The sequence below is a fragment of the Pongo abelii genome, chromosome 8 (assembly GCF_028885655.2).
Source record: "Pongo abelii isolate AG06213 chromosome 8, NHGRI_mPonAbe1-v2.0_pri, whole genome shotgun sequence".
Taxonomy (NCBI): domain Eukaryota; kingdom Metazoa; phylum Chordata; class Mammalia; order Primates; family Hominidae; genus Pongo; species Pongo abelii.
This window is the reverse complement of record NC_071993.2, coordinates 132,852,781-132,867,750: the sequence shown is the minus strand read 5'-3', so window position 1 is coordinate 132,867,750 and position 14,970 is coordinate 132,852,781. Positions and strand designations below refer to the sequence as shown.

The following is a 14,970-nucleotide window of genomic DNA, read 5'->3' as shown; positions in this document are numbered from 1 at the left end:
AAGGTGAGGTCTCACTGGGGACCCTTCCCTATCTGCCTAGGCATTTGTCTGCCTCCTGCTTGTATCATCATTTTCTTAATTACCTACAGTGACTTTATCAGGCCCCCTCCCGAGCTGCGTAATAGTAATACTTTGTTAGGATTTTCAGTGTTGTTACTCATCATCAGCCCGGACAGCCCAGAATTCCAGGCCTCCTTCCTGTTAAACGAACGGAAAGCAGAGCCTTTGAGCTCCACGATTCACTATTTTTATGTCAGCCTTAACCATCCCATTGGCCTGTTGGGGCTGAAGATAAATCCACAGGCATTAAGCATATTCCAAAAGGGAATGACTCCTTTGTCTTTGGCTTTTTGAAGTGGGTTAGTTTTCAGGAACTGTAGTTGTAGATCTCCCCTCACCAGCAAAGGAGGACTCAGCCAGGACATTTTCAAGTTTTTCTCCTTTCTGCTGACAGGGTGGTGCCTTTTCAGTGAAGTCAGCTGAGCTGGTTGGACATTTGTGGGCCCTGTGTGCTTGCAGAGCCAAGCTCTCTGCAAGGCACAGGTGGTGGAGAGATAGAGACAAGCAGCTGCCCTCAGAGAGCCCCGTACCCCTTCAGCCCAGCCTTGTGAGTCAGAGATAAGAATGAGCAGCTCAGGACTCCACTGGACCCTCAAAAGAGGTGCTGCCAAGGGAAGATTCCTGAATCTTTCCAAGGCCCCTTGCACACCTGTGGGGCTGGGCTTGCTGAAAAACTGGACTGTAGTTTTCTTACTGGATCCCCAGGAAGAGCTTTGGCCCCTAACATCTTCCACCCTGCACTCCCCAGCACACACATAGACACACAGAAACAGGGAAGAAAATTGCCCCTGAACACGGCTTTGAAAATATGTCTCTAGGGATGACTCTCCAGAACATGAAAACATTTCCTCACACTGGAAGAGAGAAATCTGGAGGCATCTATTAACAAATTTAACAATCTCCCAATTCATTATTTTCGTTTATGTTGGTACTGATATTCACGGAGCAGTTTATATAAAGAAAACATTCACCAGTGTGTAGCCTTTATACACTTGAAATTAAGTGGCCTGCAGTTATTCCTGTTGTTTGGCTGCTGCTTGCTAGAGGTGGTACTGGATGGAAAGAGGTAGTTTTCTTCTTCCTCTCATTGCAGTCACCAGAGAAGATGTGATCAGAGAGATCTTCATAAGAATGTGAGAAAATATACAATGTGTGTGAACAACGCCCATTACAATTTCTTATGTCTTACAGACGGATGTGGGGGGAAATGGCTGTTTCTACTAAAATGCTTTGTTTTCACATTTGGGGAAGATTCTGGCATTTGACAACTCATCAGCTTTTTTGTACAGTATTGTTGCAAATTGGCATTTAAATCCTATGCTGTCCTCACTATTCTGCAAAGAGTTAAGGGCTGAAAATGCCCTTGAGTCTTCCCAGAGTGGAGATGCTGGGAGCAGAGGTAGTGGTGAAAGGAGAGGCAGGCCGTTCTTAGCAGGCTTCTCTCTCTAAGGCCTGTGCATTCGCCTTTTGGCACTTGGCCTAGTGGCTGTTGGTGTGGCTAGAAGAGGACTGGGCAGTCAGCTTGTCTTTGTTGGGGATGGCTGCAGAGCCACTCCTGGCTGCCAGTTACCTGCTGCCTCCTGAGCATGAGCCCTGGCTCATCCGGAGCCTCTTTAAAGGTAGAAAATGTTTGCCCCAGTGCCAGTCAGCACCAGGCCTGATCTTTACCTTCCTGACTTAGTTAAGGTGCAAAGTCTGCCTTCTAAATAGTGAGTACAGGCTAGGGAGTCACTTCAGGATCAGAGGGAGTTAAAACAATGTGGCTAACTTGTTTGTGTGGATGTTCATTTTCTGAGCACCTCCACACACATTACCTCTTATGATCTTCATATAACAACCCTTCAAGTTCAGCAAGGTAGCAGGTGCTCTTCCTGTTTACAGATGCTAAGACTGAGTCCTAGAAGCAGAGCCAGGCCTGGAGCCCAGGGCTGCTCCCCCTTCCCAAAGCTGCCCCTCCCCATTCCCCTGTGCACAGGCACTGGCCCTGAGTTTTCACAAAGCCTGGTTATTTATTCACAGGGGAGTCCTCAGCACTGCCTCTTCTCTTTCCCTGTGGAAACCTCAAAAGAGAAATCCTGCCAAAAGCGCTCAAGGACAAAGGCGAGTAGAATGCTTTGACTGCATCCCTTACCACTTTGGGATCCACCAGGAGCCTTTGCAGTGATAGAAGTGGGTGGCCCTGCAGAGAGCACACAAGGGAGAGCAGGGCTGGGTTGGATAAGCTAGGCCAAGAGACGCAGAGACCATCCTCATGGGAAGAGTGGACGTGCAGTCTGCACTTTCCTTTCTTTGGATCTGCTCTTCTCAGCTTGTTTGGCTCAAGCTAGGAGCACACAGTGTGTCTCCAGTCCTTCACCAAGAGGACAGGAGATCCAGATGTGGAGGTGGCCCCTGGGCAGGTAACTGAGGTGACAAACCATAGAATTGGTTCCACATGTAGAAGAAAGTCTACAAATGTAGCCAATCTTATAATAGCATGCAGCGCCCTCTAGCCGAACCACACAAGCCCCACCTGCCCGTCCAGCTCCACCTGCCGTGGCTCCCAAGACTGTCAGCATCTAGAAACCAGTTCTTGCCTCTGAAGTATGCCGCCGTCCTTGACTCAGATGTCTTAGCTGTCACCTGTGCACCTTTTGCTGTCACATAGTTAGTCTGGGAGCAAAGTGTATCAGTGGTTTGGAGTACCAGCTTTCGGATGAGATAAAAACAGATTTGAATTCTCCCTCTTGCTGTTTATTAGCTATGTAAATGAAGGTAAGTGATGTAATCTCTCTGTGCATCAGTATCCTTATCTGTGAAATATGGTTATCTGTGCATAACCGTGGTACCCGCCTCATAGAGGTGTTCAGAGATCATGTAGCATGACGCCTTGTTCTCCAAAGGCAAGCTCTTCATGGAACTGTGACTGTTACCGTCTCTCCCAGGGTTTTGAAGTTCTACTAGTCCACATGAGCAGTGTGACCCAGGATGACCTTAGACCTTGTAAATTTCCCCCCGTATTAAAATGGAGCTAGATCGTATCCCTTCTACCCATATCATCTGTCTTCTAAAGCTACCAGGAATAAAGACAGAGGACATTTGGTAATAAGATCAGCAAAATCATTAGCTTTTCGGGAACAAGAAAATACCAGAATAAAATAAGAGAAAGCTTGGTCTCAGTTACCCTTAAAGAAATAATATATAAATCAGAGGTTTGATACTTCAGTTTATTTCTTTAGTTTTCGGGGATATGAAATGGCAATAGGTTGCTGTTTTATGCTGAAGTTATCATTTCTTCTGAGAGAGTTTCCCATTTTGTTTTCAGAAGCCTGAGTTTTCACTACTTTTCACCTACCATCTGGCTGCCCCTCATAAGTCAGTATCTGATTGAAATTGCACGAGTCCCTTCAGTGCCTGGCGCCTCATCACCAGCCCTGAAAACCCCTGGGAATGTTCAGAGTCGCTGAATGGCACAGGGAGGAATGTGGGAAAGTCCACGGCTTAATCAGTTCATGTACAAGTGGACACACTGAGGCTCAGAAAGGGGACGTGTGGCCATGTGGAGGCACAGCTGGAGTGCAGCCGGGGATCTGGACTCCAGGCCTCTCCCAAGAGCTGCCCTTCCTACACTTGCTGGTGTCATGCAACCTGTCTGTGTGGGATTCATGGAGTGACTAGGGACGGCCTTGTGTGGACAAACCTACATAAGCCTGGGAACAAAAGGCATTCTGGGTACAAAGGAAGGCTTTGGGTTCTGGGCCTTTGTTCTTTTTCTGCCATCTCAGCCTCCTCTTCCACAGGACCACTCCACAGTGTTCAGCAGGCTGCAGAGAGCTGTTCAAGGCCTCTCTGCTGAGTCTGGCCTCTCAGCTTCTAGGCAGCTGGTTCCAGGAGGGTGGTGCTGTATTGGGAGGTTTCACCAACTGTGCTGTGAAGTGGCGGAGACCCCATTGTGTGCCCAGCGCGGTAAAGTCTTTCTTGATTGTGCCCAGGGATTGCCATGGAAAGCATAACTGTGTATCAGACAATTCCACACCCAGGAATCCAAGGGAACCTGAACAGCTACTATTCCCAGCAGGTACGTGGCGTTTCGGGGGAGAGTTCTGGCAGGGTGGGTGCCCAGGTGGGGAAGCACAGGGTGAAGGGCACGTGCTGACAGATGTTGGTTCTATATGTGGTTTCACTGTCCCCAGCTGTCACCTGCATGCCTTTTCCTGTCACATAGTTGGTCTGGGATTCCAGAATTAGGAATGGAAACAATTTTGTGGTTGTTTCATGAAATGTCTATTGCAAGCTGGTTTGAAATCAGTGATTTCAGTAAGAGGTGCTTGTGGTAGGTGGTCTATGAAACCTCCCTGTTTGGAGAGATTAATGTGGTGACTTTGAGGAAGTGGTAAGTTTTTATAGGGGTTAAAGGAGATAATTTACGCAAAGCTTTTTGTACAGCATTGAAGATACATACAACCCTGAGGTAAACAGTGGCCTTGATGTTATCATTGCTATTCATCATACGGAGCGCTGGTGGAGCTGAAGGGGCAGACACTGAAAAGGGAGGCTGGGCCCATAGTGGGAAGAGCTGACAGTGGCCACCAAGGAGTCTGGATTGAATTTGGGAGTCCATGGGGACTGTTGGAGGACTCAGGCAGGAGAGTAGATAGCTCTTGCTTGAGTTCCTTGGTGTCTTCAGCATATATATGCAGTAAAACACCTCCCTTTCCTCTCCCAAGGCAGGCTTCTGAATGTCTTGCCTGGTATTGGAAGGGCCTGATAGGACAAACCAAATGCAGAAAGGCCAGGCAGGCTTGTCTGCTTGCTCTACTTCCAAAGGGAAGGAGCATTGACAGGGAGCCAGCACTGCCTCACACCACTGCCTCGTGATCAGTGCCATATGACCACAGGAGCTAGAGGCATTGTCTAGGCTGCTGGGCACATGAGCTCCATGATGCCCATGTCCTCTGGCCAGGCAGACACAGACCTGGGGGCCAGCAGAGCGACCAAGGAGCAGCACCAGCTTTCTGATGGCAGCCTGCTCTTTCCAACAGTTCCCTACTAGTATCCTGTCTCCCTGGAGCAGAGGATGCCAGCATCAACCAGGAACCACTCCTGTGCTAAAACCGCCTGGGTGGCCTGTGGCTTGAGGGCTTGATGCCGATGAAGCTGGAGGAATGTTGTCTCTCCTCAGTCTCATGGCAAGGACTGATCTTGTTTTCTCTTCCCCACAGGGGGTTCCAGCCAGCATCACATTTTTCAGTCCCTCTGGCCTCACATACAGTCTCAAGCACATTCAGGAGTTATCTGGTAACAATATCGATCAAATTAAGGTAAGTTATTCAATGGGCTTTTGGTCTTTTTCAGATTAGCTTTTTTTTTTTTTTTTTTAATCTTTACAAATTATCCTAGGGCTTCAATGTCAAGTGAGACACCCCTGGCCTAGCAGGTGCCTTAGAATTGGAAGGGCAGCTCTACCTCCTGCTGGGCTGTCGCAGATTGCTCACCTTCTCCCAGCCCGTTTCGTCCCTTGCAGCATGGGGATCATTGTCTGTCTGTGGCTTTCACAGACATGTGTACGGTCTTCCCTGCTTAGGATGAGTCTCAGAATTACATGAGGGAATTTGAGTAAAGTCCTGAATTAGCTCAGGGCTTGGTACAGGTGTTAACATCCTTTCCTTCCTTTTCCCCATCTTATGTTTGCCATTATTATCTATTCTAAAAGCAGTCACCTTTTTCATATCTTTTAAAGGGTTTACATTCTCACTTACTAGGGACTGTATTTATTATGAGTCTACAAATAACCACAACTCTTGTGTCTGTAATAGAAATACCCTTGAACTGGCTCCAGAGGGACTGAGCAGAGGGTGCAGGATGTGACCCAGAGCCCAAGGACAGAAACTGCCACTCACTGCAGTCAGGAAGAGCAAAAGGCTTCACCTGCCTTCTCACAGTTGCATCTCATGTGGGGAGTATGCACCACTTTCCCAGTTTTAAAGATAGAGCACGGGGCTCAGAGACGTCATATGGCCTGTCTGTAGGTCACACTGCTGAGAAAGAAGAGCTGCAATTTGAACCTGGGAAGACTGTCAGCCATGGTGATGCCTGTCAGCCATGGTGATGCCTTGCCATGGTCTCAGGAGCTGCTGAGCAGTTGATGCACTTCTGGGCAGTAACCGATATAATTCGCACACCAGTCCAGTGGTGGGTATCCAGAAAAAGAGGTCAGTGGTCCTCATTACAGGTGAGGACACTGAGGGCTAGAGAGGTTAAACAACTTGCCAAAGTCGTGTTTTGAGTTACTGGAAGGCCCAGGACTCACACGGGTCACTGAGGAAGAAAAACAATATCTGAATCTTGTGGTTAGAAAGATTAGAGAGAGAGGCCGGGCGTGGTGGCTCCCACCTGGAATCCCAGCACTTTGGGAGGCCGAGGCAGGTGGACCACCTGAGGTCAGGAGTTCCAGACCAGCCTGACCAATATGATGAAAACCCCATCTTTACTAAAAATATAAAAATTAGCCAGGCATGGTGGCATCCACCTATAATCCCAGCTACATGGGAGGCTGAGACAGAAGAATCGCTTGAACCCCGGAGGCTGAGGTTGCAGTGAGCTGAGATCATGCCACTGCACTCCAGCCTGGGTAACAAGAGTGAAACTCCATACCCGCCCCCAAAAAGAAAAAAAGATTAGAGAGATAGGACCCATAAAGTGCTTAGCATGGCAACTGGTCCATAGTGAGTGCTTACGTCATATTGCAGGTCAGGATGGGTCACGGTGCTGGTCCTGCTCTGGTTCTTGTCCCTCTGTGCCATGCTGCCTCTCTCCTGGGCCTGTAGGAGGAGTCCCCACTTCCACCCCACCCACCCACCCCCGAGTCACACAATGCTGTGAGATGCCTGGTGGTATAAGCCTAACACAGTTTTCCCCAGGCTTCTTAGTGTTTGCCTAGAAGAACAACAAAAGATTTATACTCTATCTTCTTTCAGAGCAAGCATGTTTAAAAGCACAAATGGATACTCAGCATCTGAACCAAGAACTCAGGCCTTTCTGAATAGACTGCTGCCTGCATTGTCCATACCCATGGCAGCTGGGGGCTGAGTGCGTGCACCTATCCTGCATCTGTCACACCCATTTCTGCAGCCCTCCAGACACTGAGGAGCTCTCAGTAGCCCCCTCGCCTCTTACTACAGTGATTGATTACCCTGCCTGCCAGTAGTTAACACCTCTGCCATTGCCGGGGAGGAGAAAGGGACAGAGCTGGCCTTGCTCACAGTGACTGTGGACTGCTTGGGGGCCACAAAGGCACTGTGTGTGGGGTGTGAGTCGTCCCTCGACACTGGGACTTGGCGCTGGATAGTGAGGTGCTTTCAAGGTTCACAGAGGACACAGTCCTAGCCCATGAGTTGGTAGTTAGGCTTTTCTGTCTCAGCTCAGCCTCAGATTTGCTAGTGTCCTCCCTCCCCGGGAGTCCCTGTAGGGCCCACTGTTTGTACAGCACTGCACAACATGCAGGCACACCACAAAAGATCAAAGGGGGTGACTTCCGACCTGAACTTGCTACTTATCATTGACTTGGGAAGACCACGTACTTGTCTATAAATGCCACAGAGATGTCACTCCAAAGCAGTAGGTAAGCAGATTCATAATCATTACCACCACCACACTAATGGCAGCAGCTGAATTTCCTGTGTATAGCAAAATGCCCTTGCAGCCTGTGAGGTGGGTATCTTCACACCTAGTGCTCACTAGCCACAGTGGCAGAGCCAGGCTGTGAACGTGGCTGCTGCCCCCACAGCCAGGCTGGTGCACTCATGTCCAGTTTGTGCCAGGGATAGAGAAAGAACATTGATGCTGGGCTCCCCTCGCCTAGCCTGAGGAAGACTGTACTGCTCTGTGGGGCACCATCATGTGAGCATTCATTGACAGAGGAGTGAAAGGCTCCTTTGAAAAAGCTGCCGTTTCACCGAACTATTGATAACCCTGCTCTAGGACTACAGTCATGTTTGCCATTTGCTAGTTCCCAGTCCCAGGGAGTTTCTGTTTTTCAAATTTTTAAATAGCTTTATTGAGATTTAATTCACAAACCATAAAATTTACTTTTTATGATTTTAATATGTAAACTTAGAATTTTTTTTTTATTTTTTAGAGAATGGGGTCTCACTATGTTGCCCAGGCTGATCTCAAACTCCTGGCCTCAAGTAATCTTCCCACCTTGGCCTCCCAAAATGTAGGGATTACAGGTGTGAGCCACCACGCCCAGCCCAATATGTAAACTTTAACATGATTTTTATGAGAGTCACAGATCTGTGCAACCATCACCACTGCCTAGTTCCAGGACCTATCATCACCCCAAAGAGAACCCCGCTACCCATTTGCAGCCACCCCTCATTCCCTCATTCCTCCCACTCCTTGGTAGCCACTCAACTGCTTTTCATCTCCATGGATTTGCCTATTCCAGACATCTCGTATTAACAGAATCATACAGTATGTGGCCTTTTGTAACTGACTGTCTTCAGTAGCATAGTGTTTTCAAGGTTCATCCATGTTGTAGCAGGTACCAGTACTTCATCCCTTTTTATTGCCAAATAATAGTACATGCTGAGGACCGTTTTATTTACCCATTCACTAGTTGATGGACATTTGGATTGCTCTCCACTTTCAGGCTATTAAATAATGCTGAACATTCAAATACAATTTTCTGTGTGGACATACGTTTTCATTTCTCTTGGGTATATATCTAAGAGTAGATTTACTAGATCTAAGGTAACTTTGTTTAACGTTTGGTCGAATTACTGCTATTTTCCAAAGTGGTTGTGCCATTTTGCATTGTCACTAGCAATGTGTAAGGGTTCCAATTTCTCGATATCCTCCATGTCCTTATTTTTCTGTCTCTGATTATGGCCATCCCTGTGGGTCTGAAGTGGTTTCTCAGCATGTATTTGATTTAGATTTCCCTAATGACTAACAATGTTGAGCATCTTTTTATGTGTTTGTTGGTCATTTTTGTATCTTCTCTAAAGAAATATCTATTCAGATCCTTTGCCTACTTTTAACCCAGGTTATTTGTCTTTTTATTGTTGAATTGCCAGAATTCCTTATTCTGAATACAATTTTTTTTTTTTTTTTTTTTCTGAGATGGTGTCTCGCTCTGTTGCCCGGGGTGGAGTGCAGTGACACAATCTTGGCTCACTGCAACCTCCACCTCCAGGGTTCAAGCTATTCTCCTGCCTCAGCCTCCTGAGTAGCTGGGATTACAGGTGCACGCCACCATGCCTGGCTAATTTTTGTATTTTTAGTAAAGATGGGGGTTTCACCATGTTGGCCAGGCTGGTCCTGAGCTCCTGACCTCAGGTGATCTGCCCACCTCGGCCTCCCAAAGTGTTGGTATTACAGGCGTAAGCCACTGTGCCTGGGCTCTGAATACAATTTTTTTTTTTTTTTTTTTGAGACAGAGTTTTGCTTTCGTTGCCCAGGTTGGAGTATAAGTGGCACAATCTCAGCTCACTGCAACCTCTGCCTCCCGGGTTCAAGCAACTCTCCTGCCTCAGCCTCCCAGGTAGCTGGGATTACTGTATGTATTTTTAGTACAGATGGGGTTTTACCATGTTGGCCAGGCTGGTCTCGAACTCCTGACCTCAGGTGATCTGCCCACCTCGGCTTCCCAAAGTGTTGGGATTACAGGTGTGAGCTACCACGCTTGGCCTCTAAATACAAATTTTTTATCAGACATATGATTTGTAAAAATTTTCTCCCATTCTGCGAGTTGTCTTTTTACTTTTTTGATAAAGTTCAATTTATTGGTTTTTTCTTTTGTTACTTGTGCTTTGGGTGTTATATCCAAGAAACCATTAATTTAGTGTTGCTTTAATTCAGTGTTTTGAAGATTTACTCCTATGTTTCCTTCTAGGAGTTGTGTAGTTTTAGCTCTGAACTTAGGTATTTGATCTGTTTTGAATTGATTTTTGTGTGTTGTGTGAGGTAGGGGTCCAACTTTATTTTCTCCTCAGGGAGTTTCCTAAGCAATGAGTGCTTAGCAAGGCAGTACTGTGGGCGGGGTGGGAGCGGGGCCTCTGCAGGACAGTGGCCTCCCTCCCCTCGTGCTGACTCAGCCGGAGGAAGGAGCCTCAGTCCCGCAGCATCTGAGGTTATGCAGAGGTACAGGTGGCTTGTTACCTCCACTACCACCTGGCCTGCTGCTCACTTGCTGGGAGGGAGGATGAAGCGGAGTGCTGGGCAGGGGCTGCCAGTGTTGGATGCTCACTTGCTCCCAAACAGGTTTGGGGTCCACAGTCTCAATGCAGAGGAGAGTGGGGGATGAGGACCTTCTCTCATTTAACCCCCACACTAGCCCTCTGAGGCCAGGGTAACTGTGCCCCTTTTATAAGTGAGGATCAGAGAGGCTAAGGGACTTGCACTAATAACAGCTAGCAGGGGGCAGAGCCGGGACAGAAGCAGTGCTCCATCCCAGGCGAGGCTCTGCACAGAACCATCGAGCCTGTGGTGCTTGTTCAGAGAGAGGTGTCCTGTGGATGAGGGCAGTGCCCCAGATTGGCTGATTGGAAGGATCACGACAACATAGGCAGCAGCCCATGACGGTCATCGAGCTTATCTCTGGGCCAGGCCAAGTGGTTCACACCTGTCACCTCATTTAATCTCCACAGCAGCCCAGTGAAGAGTCCTGTTGTCTTTTCTGTTTTACGGATGAGGAGATGGAGGCCAGAGAGTATGGGCCACGGGCCAAAGTCATTGTCCTGTGGAGCTGGGATTTAAATCCCAACCCTGTGGCCGCAGAGCCCTGACCTTGATGGCTCTACTTTCCTGGGGATTCAGTCACTGCCCCTGCCACTGCCACACCATCCTCCCCTTGATCAGACCCAGGGCCCCCGACACCCGAAGCAGAACTGTCTGCAGCTAGAGCCTCTGAGGAAGGACTGCACTGACGCAGCCATGATGGTGAGCACCAGCCTGGGGCCTTCATGTCTCTGCCCCTCACCTGAGCCTGGCGACAGTCGCTCAGGGTGGCAGAGAGACTGTGATGAGAGCGTGGATGCAGAGGTATTTTGCACACTCAGAAGCTGGGCTCGAATCGGGCCGTGTTGTCATTTTTACAAACACGTCACATGAGCAGTAACGTCCAACCGCAAGGCTGGCTTACGGCCCCTGCACACATCCAGCTGCCTGCTGCCCCAGCCCCTGCTGGTGTGCTGAAGCCCTGTTTTCTCTTCTGTCTTTATAGTTTGCAGCCATCGGCCCCACTACGGCTCGCGCGCTGGCCGCCCAGGGCCTTCCTGTAAGCTGCACTGCAGAGAGCCCCACGCCACAAGCCCTGGCCACTGGCATCAGGAAGGCTCTCCAGCCCCATGGCTGCTGCTGAGTCAGCCACCTAGCGCTTGCCCCATGCAGCCTTCCTGGGCTGGGCTGGCTCTGGATGGAGCCGGGCATCAGCAAGGGCTCTTGGGAGCTGCTGCCATCAGACTCCTGCCTCAAGCCTGAGTGGAAGCACCTGAGGACCAGGGATCAGGACCTGACCTGGGGCTGGCCTCAGGCCCACGTGCACGTGACCGCCCTGCGTGGAAGCCAGCTTAAACCCTAGCCCTGTGAGAGCTTCCTGTGCCCAGCAGGAAGGAAATCAAATAAACCACACTGGCTACCTGTACTTACTGAGTGTATGGTTACTATGTGTCATTTTAAGTGCAAAGCTGTGTTCAGGGAGGAGACAGGTATGCCCACCTGTGATAACCCACAAACCTGCTATGAATCAGAAAATTTGCTCTATATAAAGTAGGTTTATTCATTCTATAAAAAGGACCGTGAAGTTCCTGCTTGTGAGCCATGGACAACTGTAGTTCAAATATAAAGAGACTTGCTTTCCCTCAAAGATGCAACTGCAGCATTAGACAGTCAAACCACCTGATCTCCCAGGAATCTGAGGGGCTGGAGAGGTCAGTATTTACTGAGAAGAGGTTCATGTGCAAATGCAGTGCCCTGTAGAAAGGCTCTGGAAATCTGTTCCCAAACTTCATTCCCAACTCAGCCTGAAATTTAGGCTAAGTTGACTGAAACCCAGACTTGTCTCTTAGTAGCATGTGGGCTGGTGGTGGGAAGGCTCTGCCCACATGCCTCTGTCTCCTTGAAAGATCTGGCTGAAAGGCATTTGGGCTCCACGTCTCTGATCTCCATTCCTCATAACAACCCTGAGGAGTGGACATTCCTATCGTTCCATTTTTCTGGTGAGGAAACAGACTCAAGAGGTGAAATGATTTCTCAGGGTCACATGCTAGTGAATGGCAGAACCAGAACGAAATTAAAAGGGATGGATGAGCATAAGCACTTAGGCCTAGACTAATGAAATTCATCAGCCACCTCATATGAGATTCATACTACTTGAGAGGTTAGAATTCAGTGATAATTGTTCTCCAAATCTTGATGTGATTATACAGAAATTCTTTGAGAACTGTTCTAAAACCGGATTATGGTAATGGTTCCATGAAGTGACCACTTGTCTCAGAAGATTAACGAAAGTAATTGGGCAAGCACTGTTTCATACACATTTTCACCATAATACCAAAGTGAAATAGATTAGCCCATGAACTAAGAACCTGGCTGTACATTAGAACCACATGATGTGCTTCTAAAATGAAATTGCTCAGGCCCCACCCCCAGAGATTCCCCTGAATTGGTTTCTAGAATTAAGCCCAAGCAGCAGGAGGTGTTAGACACTCTCCAGGTGCCTCCAGTGTGCTTGGAAACTGCTGGATTGCAGGAATGGGGTCCCCCATAGCTGGAGTGCGATCAGGAACGCCCTCATGCATGGTGAAGAGGCTGGAGAAGCAAGACAAGCCCGGAAGTGAGGAAGGAGGAGGAGAAGTCCAAGCTGTAGGCAGACAAGAGTGGGAGGGATGTGTGGGCTTCGGAAGCACACATTGAAGGAGGAGGAACAACACCCTGTCGCAGGGCAGGGAAAATAGGTTCCTTTTCAGAGCCTTAGGGGGTGGGGGACAGAATCAGGGACAAAGGTTCACTAAATGTCTACATGCTAGTAAATACCACACGTGTGTCCTTTCATCCCCACACAACCCGAAGCCACCTTTTGAAGAGATGTGAGGCTATCAACAGTTCTGGCGAAGCCTTGTTTCAGATGGAATGGGCCAGGGCGTGGTTAAAGATGGTTCTGTTTGGGATCAGGAAGGCAGGGAGCTCGTGCAGGGGCAGGAGATGAGCAAAGCAGCAGGCTCAGTGTCCTCGACGATTGCGTGAATCGGGAGCCTGGGCTGGCTTTGGCAGTTGGGCTGGAGATTCCTGAGAACATGAGGGCTGAGTAGGCAAAAGCCAGTTTGAAAGGGACTGTAGAGAAACGCTGGTTCTGAAGGTATTGGTGGGACAGAAGGTAAGATCTGTAATTACCCAGCTCAAGAAAGTGAAGCCCAGGGATGTCACACGTCATTTCTTCTGCTCACCCTCCCACGGGACTGCAGTTTCTGTTAAGGACAGTACTTATGTTAATCATTCTATAGCTCAGTGGCTAGATGGGAGTGAACAGAAGCTGGCATAAGGCTTTCCTTCAAAGATACAACTGCAGCATTAAACAGAACATCTGATCTCCCAGGAATCTGAGGGGCTAGGAGGTCAGTATTTACTTAGAAGAGGTTCATGTGGCCAGGCACATTGGCTCACACCTGTAATCCCAGCACTTCGGGAGGACGAGGCAGGCGGATCAGGAGTTCAAGACCGGCCTGACCAACATGGTGAAACCCCATCTCTACTAAAAATATAGAATTAGCCAGTTGTGGTGGAGGGTGCCTATAATCCCAGCTACTTAGGAGGCTAAGGCAGGAGAATTGCTTGAACCCAGGAGGCGGAAGTTGCAGTGAGCCGAGATCGTGCCACTGCACTCCAGCCTGGGCAACAAGAGCAAAACTCCGTCTAAAAAAAAAAAAAAGGTTCATGTGCAAATGCAGAACCCTATAGAAAGACCTTGGAAATCTGTTCCCAAACTTCATTCCTACTTTTTAACAGATCCAGCTGTTCCTGATGTGCTGGGGGAAGTTCAGCTTTGAGTTTGTAGATGTTCTAGGTGCCTTCCCAGAGTCAATGTGGGAAGCTGGGTCGAAGCCAGAGTCTCACACGACACCCTGAGCAGCAGTAGGGCCACCCAGGATGGTGAGTGAATCGCACCCCCCACCCTGCCAGCTCCAGACAGAGTAACGCCCCAGCAGGCTGGGTGGCCAGCCTCCTTGTGTCCTTCCTGGGGATCAGACGGGACAGAAGGGTGGGGTGGGAGAAGACACTCAACAGATGTGCTGCACAGGGTCTTGCCACAGTTGTGTGACCTACATTCCCTTTTTGCATCTGCTCTCACATGCCTTCCCTTCCAGCTCCTGGACTGAGGAGAGTTGCTGAAGAAGTTTATGCAGGGAAGGAATAAAGGATCACACAGGAATTTGAGAGCCAAAGTAGAGTGCAACTGGCCCCCCAGGCCCAGAGCGGCCAGCGGTAAGAACTGAAGATGTTCCCTCTGGACCTTCCAGCCACAGCTCATTGATGGGACATGTTCTCAGACACTGTTGTAAGTTTTTTGTGCTTTAACTCATGAGTTACATGTGGTCACTCACTTAATGAGTTAAGCGTTAATACAACTTCCCTGTGAATAGAAGGTAACAAAATAAAAACATTGTGTTGTATACAAGTCTTCAGAAAATAAACTAGCAAGAATCATTTTACTAAAAATTCTAAGGAAGTAGATGACAGGGATAGAGTCAGTGAGGTGGTCTCAATATTCATCACTCTGGAACAAGAATCCTTGATGTTCAGCAAAGTACGTGGCCATTTGGATAAGAACTACATTTCCCAGCTTCCTTCGCAGGCAGGCATGAGAGATTAAGTTGTAGCCAAGGGGATGTAGTGAGATGCACACCCCTGACATCATTCTTCCTTTTTCCT

The 14,970-nt window shown here is 48.6% G+C and overlaps 1 protein-coding gene across 4 annotated transcripts in view; it reads left to right on the top strand.

Annotated features, from left to right (window-relative positions):
- The window catches only part of UROS (uroporphyrinogen III synthase), a 41,792-nt gene extending 26,847 nt beyond the window's left edge, over positions 1-14,945 (top strand). Inside the window, exons 7-11 of one of the 4 annotated variants that reach the window (XM_054523051.2) lie at positions 2,080-2,160; positions 4,032-4,117; positions 5,262-5,360; positions 14,047-14,190; positions 14,406-14,945. In XM_054523051.2, coding sequence (XP_054379026.1) covers positions 2,080-2,160; positions 4,032-4,117; positions 5,262-5,360; positions 14,047-14,166 — 386 coding nt within the window. In that variant the 3' untranslated portion in view covers positions 14,167-14,190; positions 14,406-14,945. Of the gene's footprint in view, positions 1-2,079; positions 2,161-4,031; positions 4,118-5,261; positions 5,361-10,902; positions 10,984-11,266; positions 11,687-14,046; positions 14,191-14,405 lie in introns of those variants that run through there. The other 3 variants (XM_024254022.3, XM_009245905.4, XM_024254021.3) reach the window with 3 other exon arrangements.
- Positions 14,946-14,970: the final 25 nt, after the last annotated feature.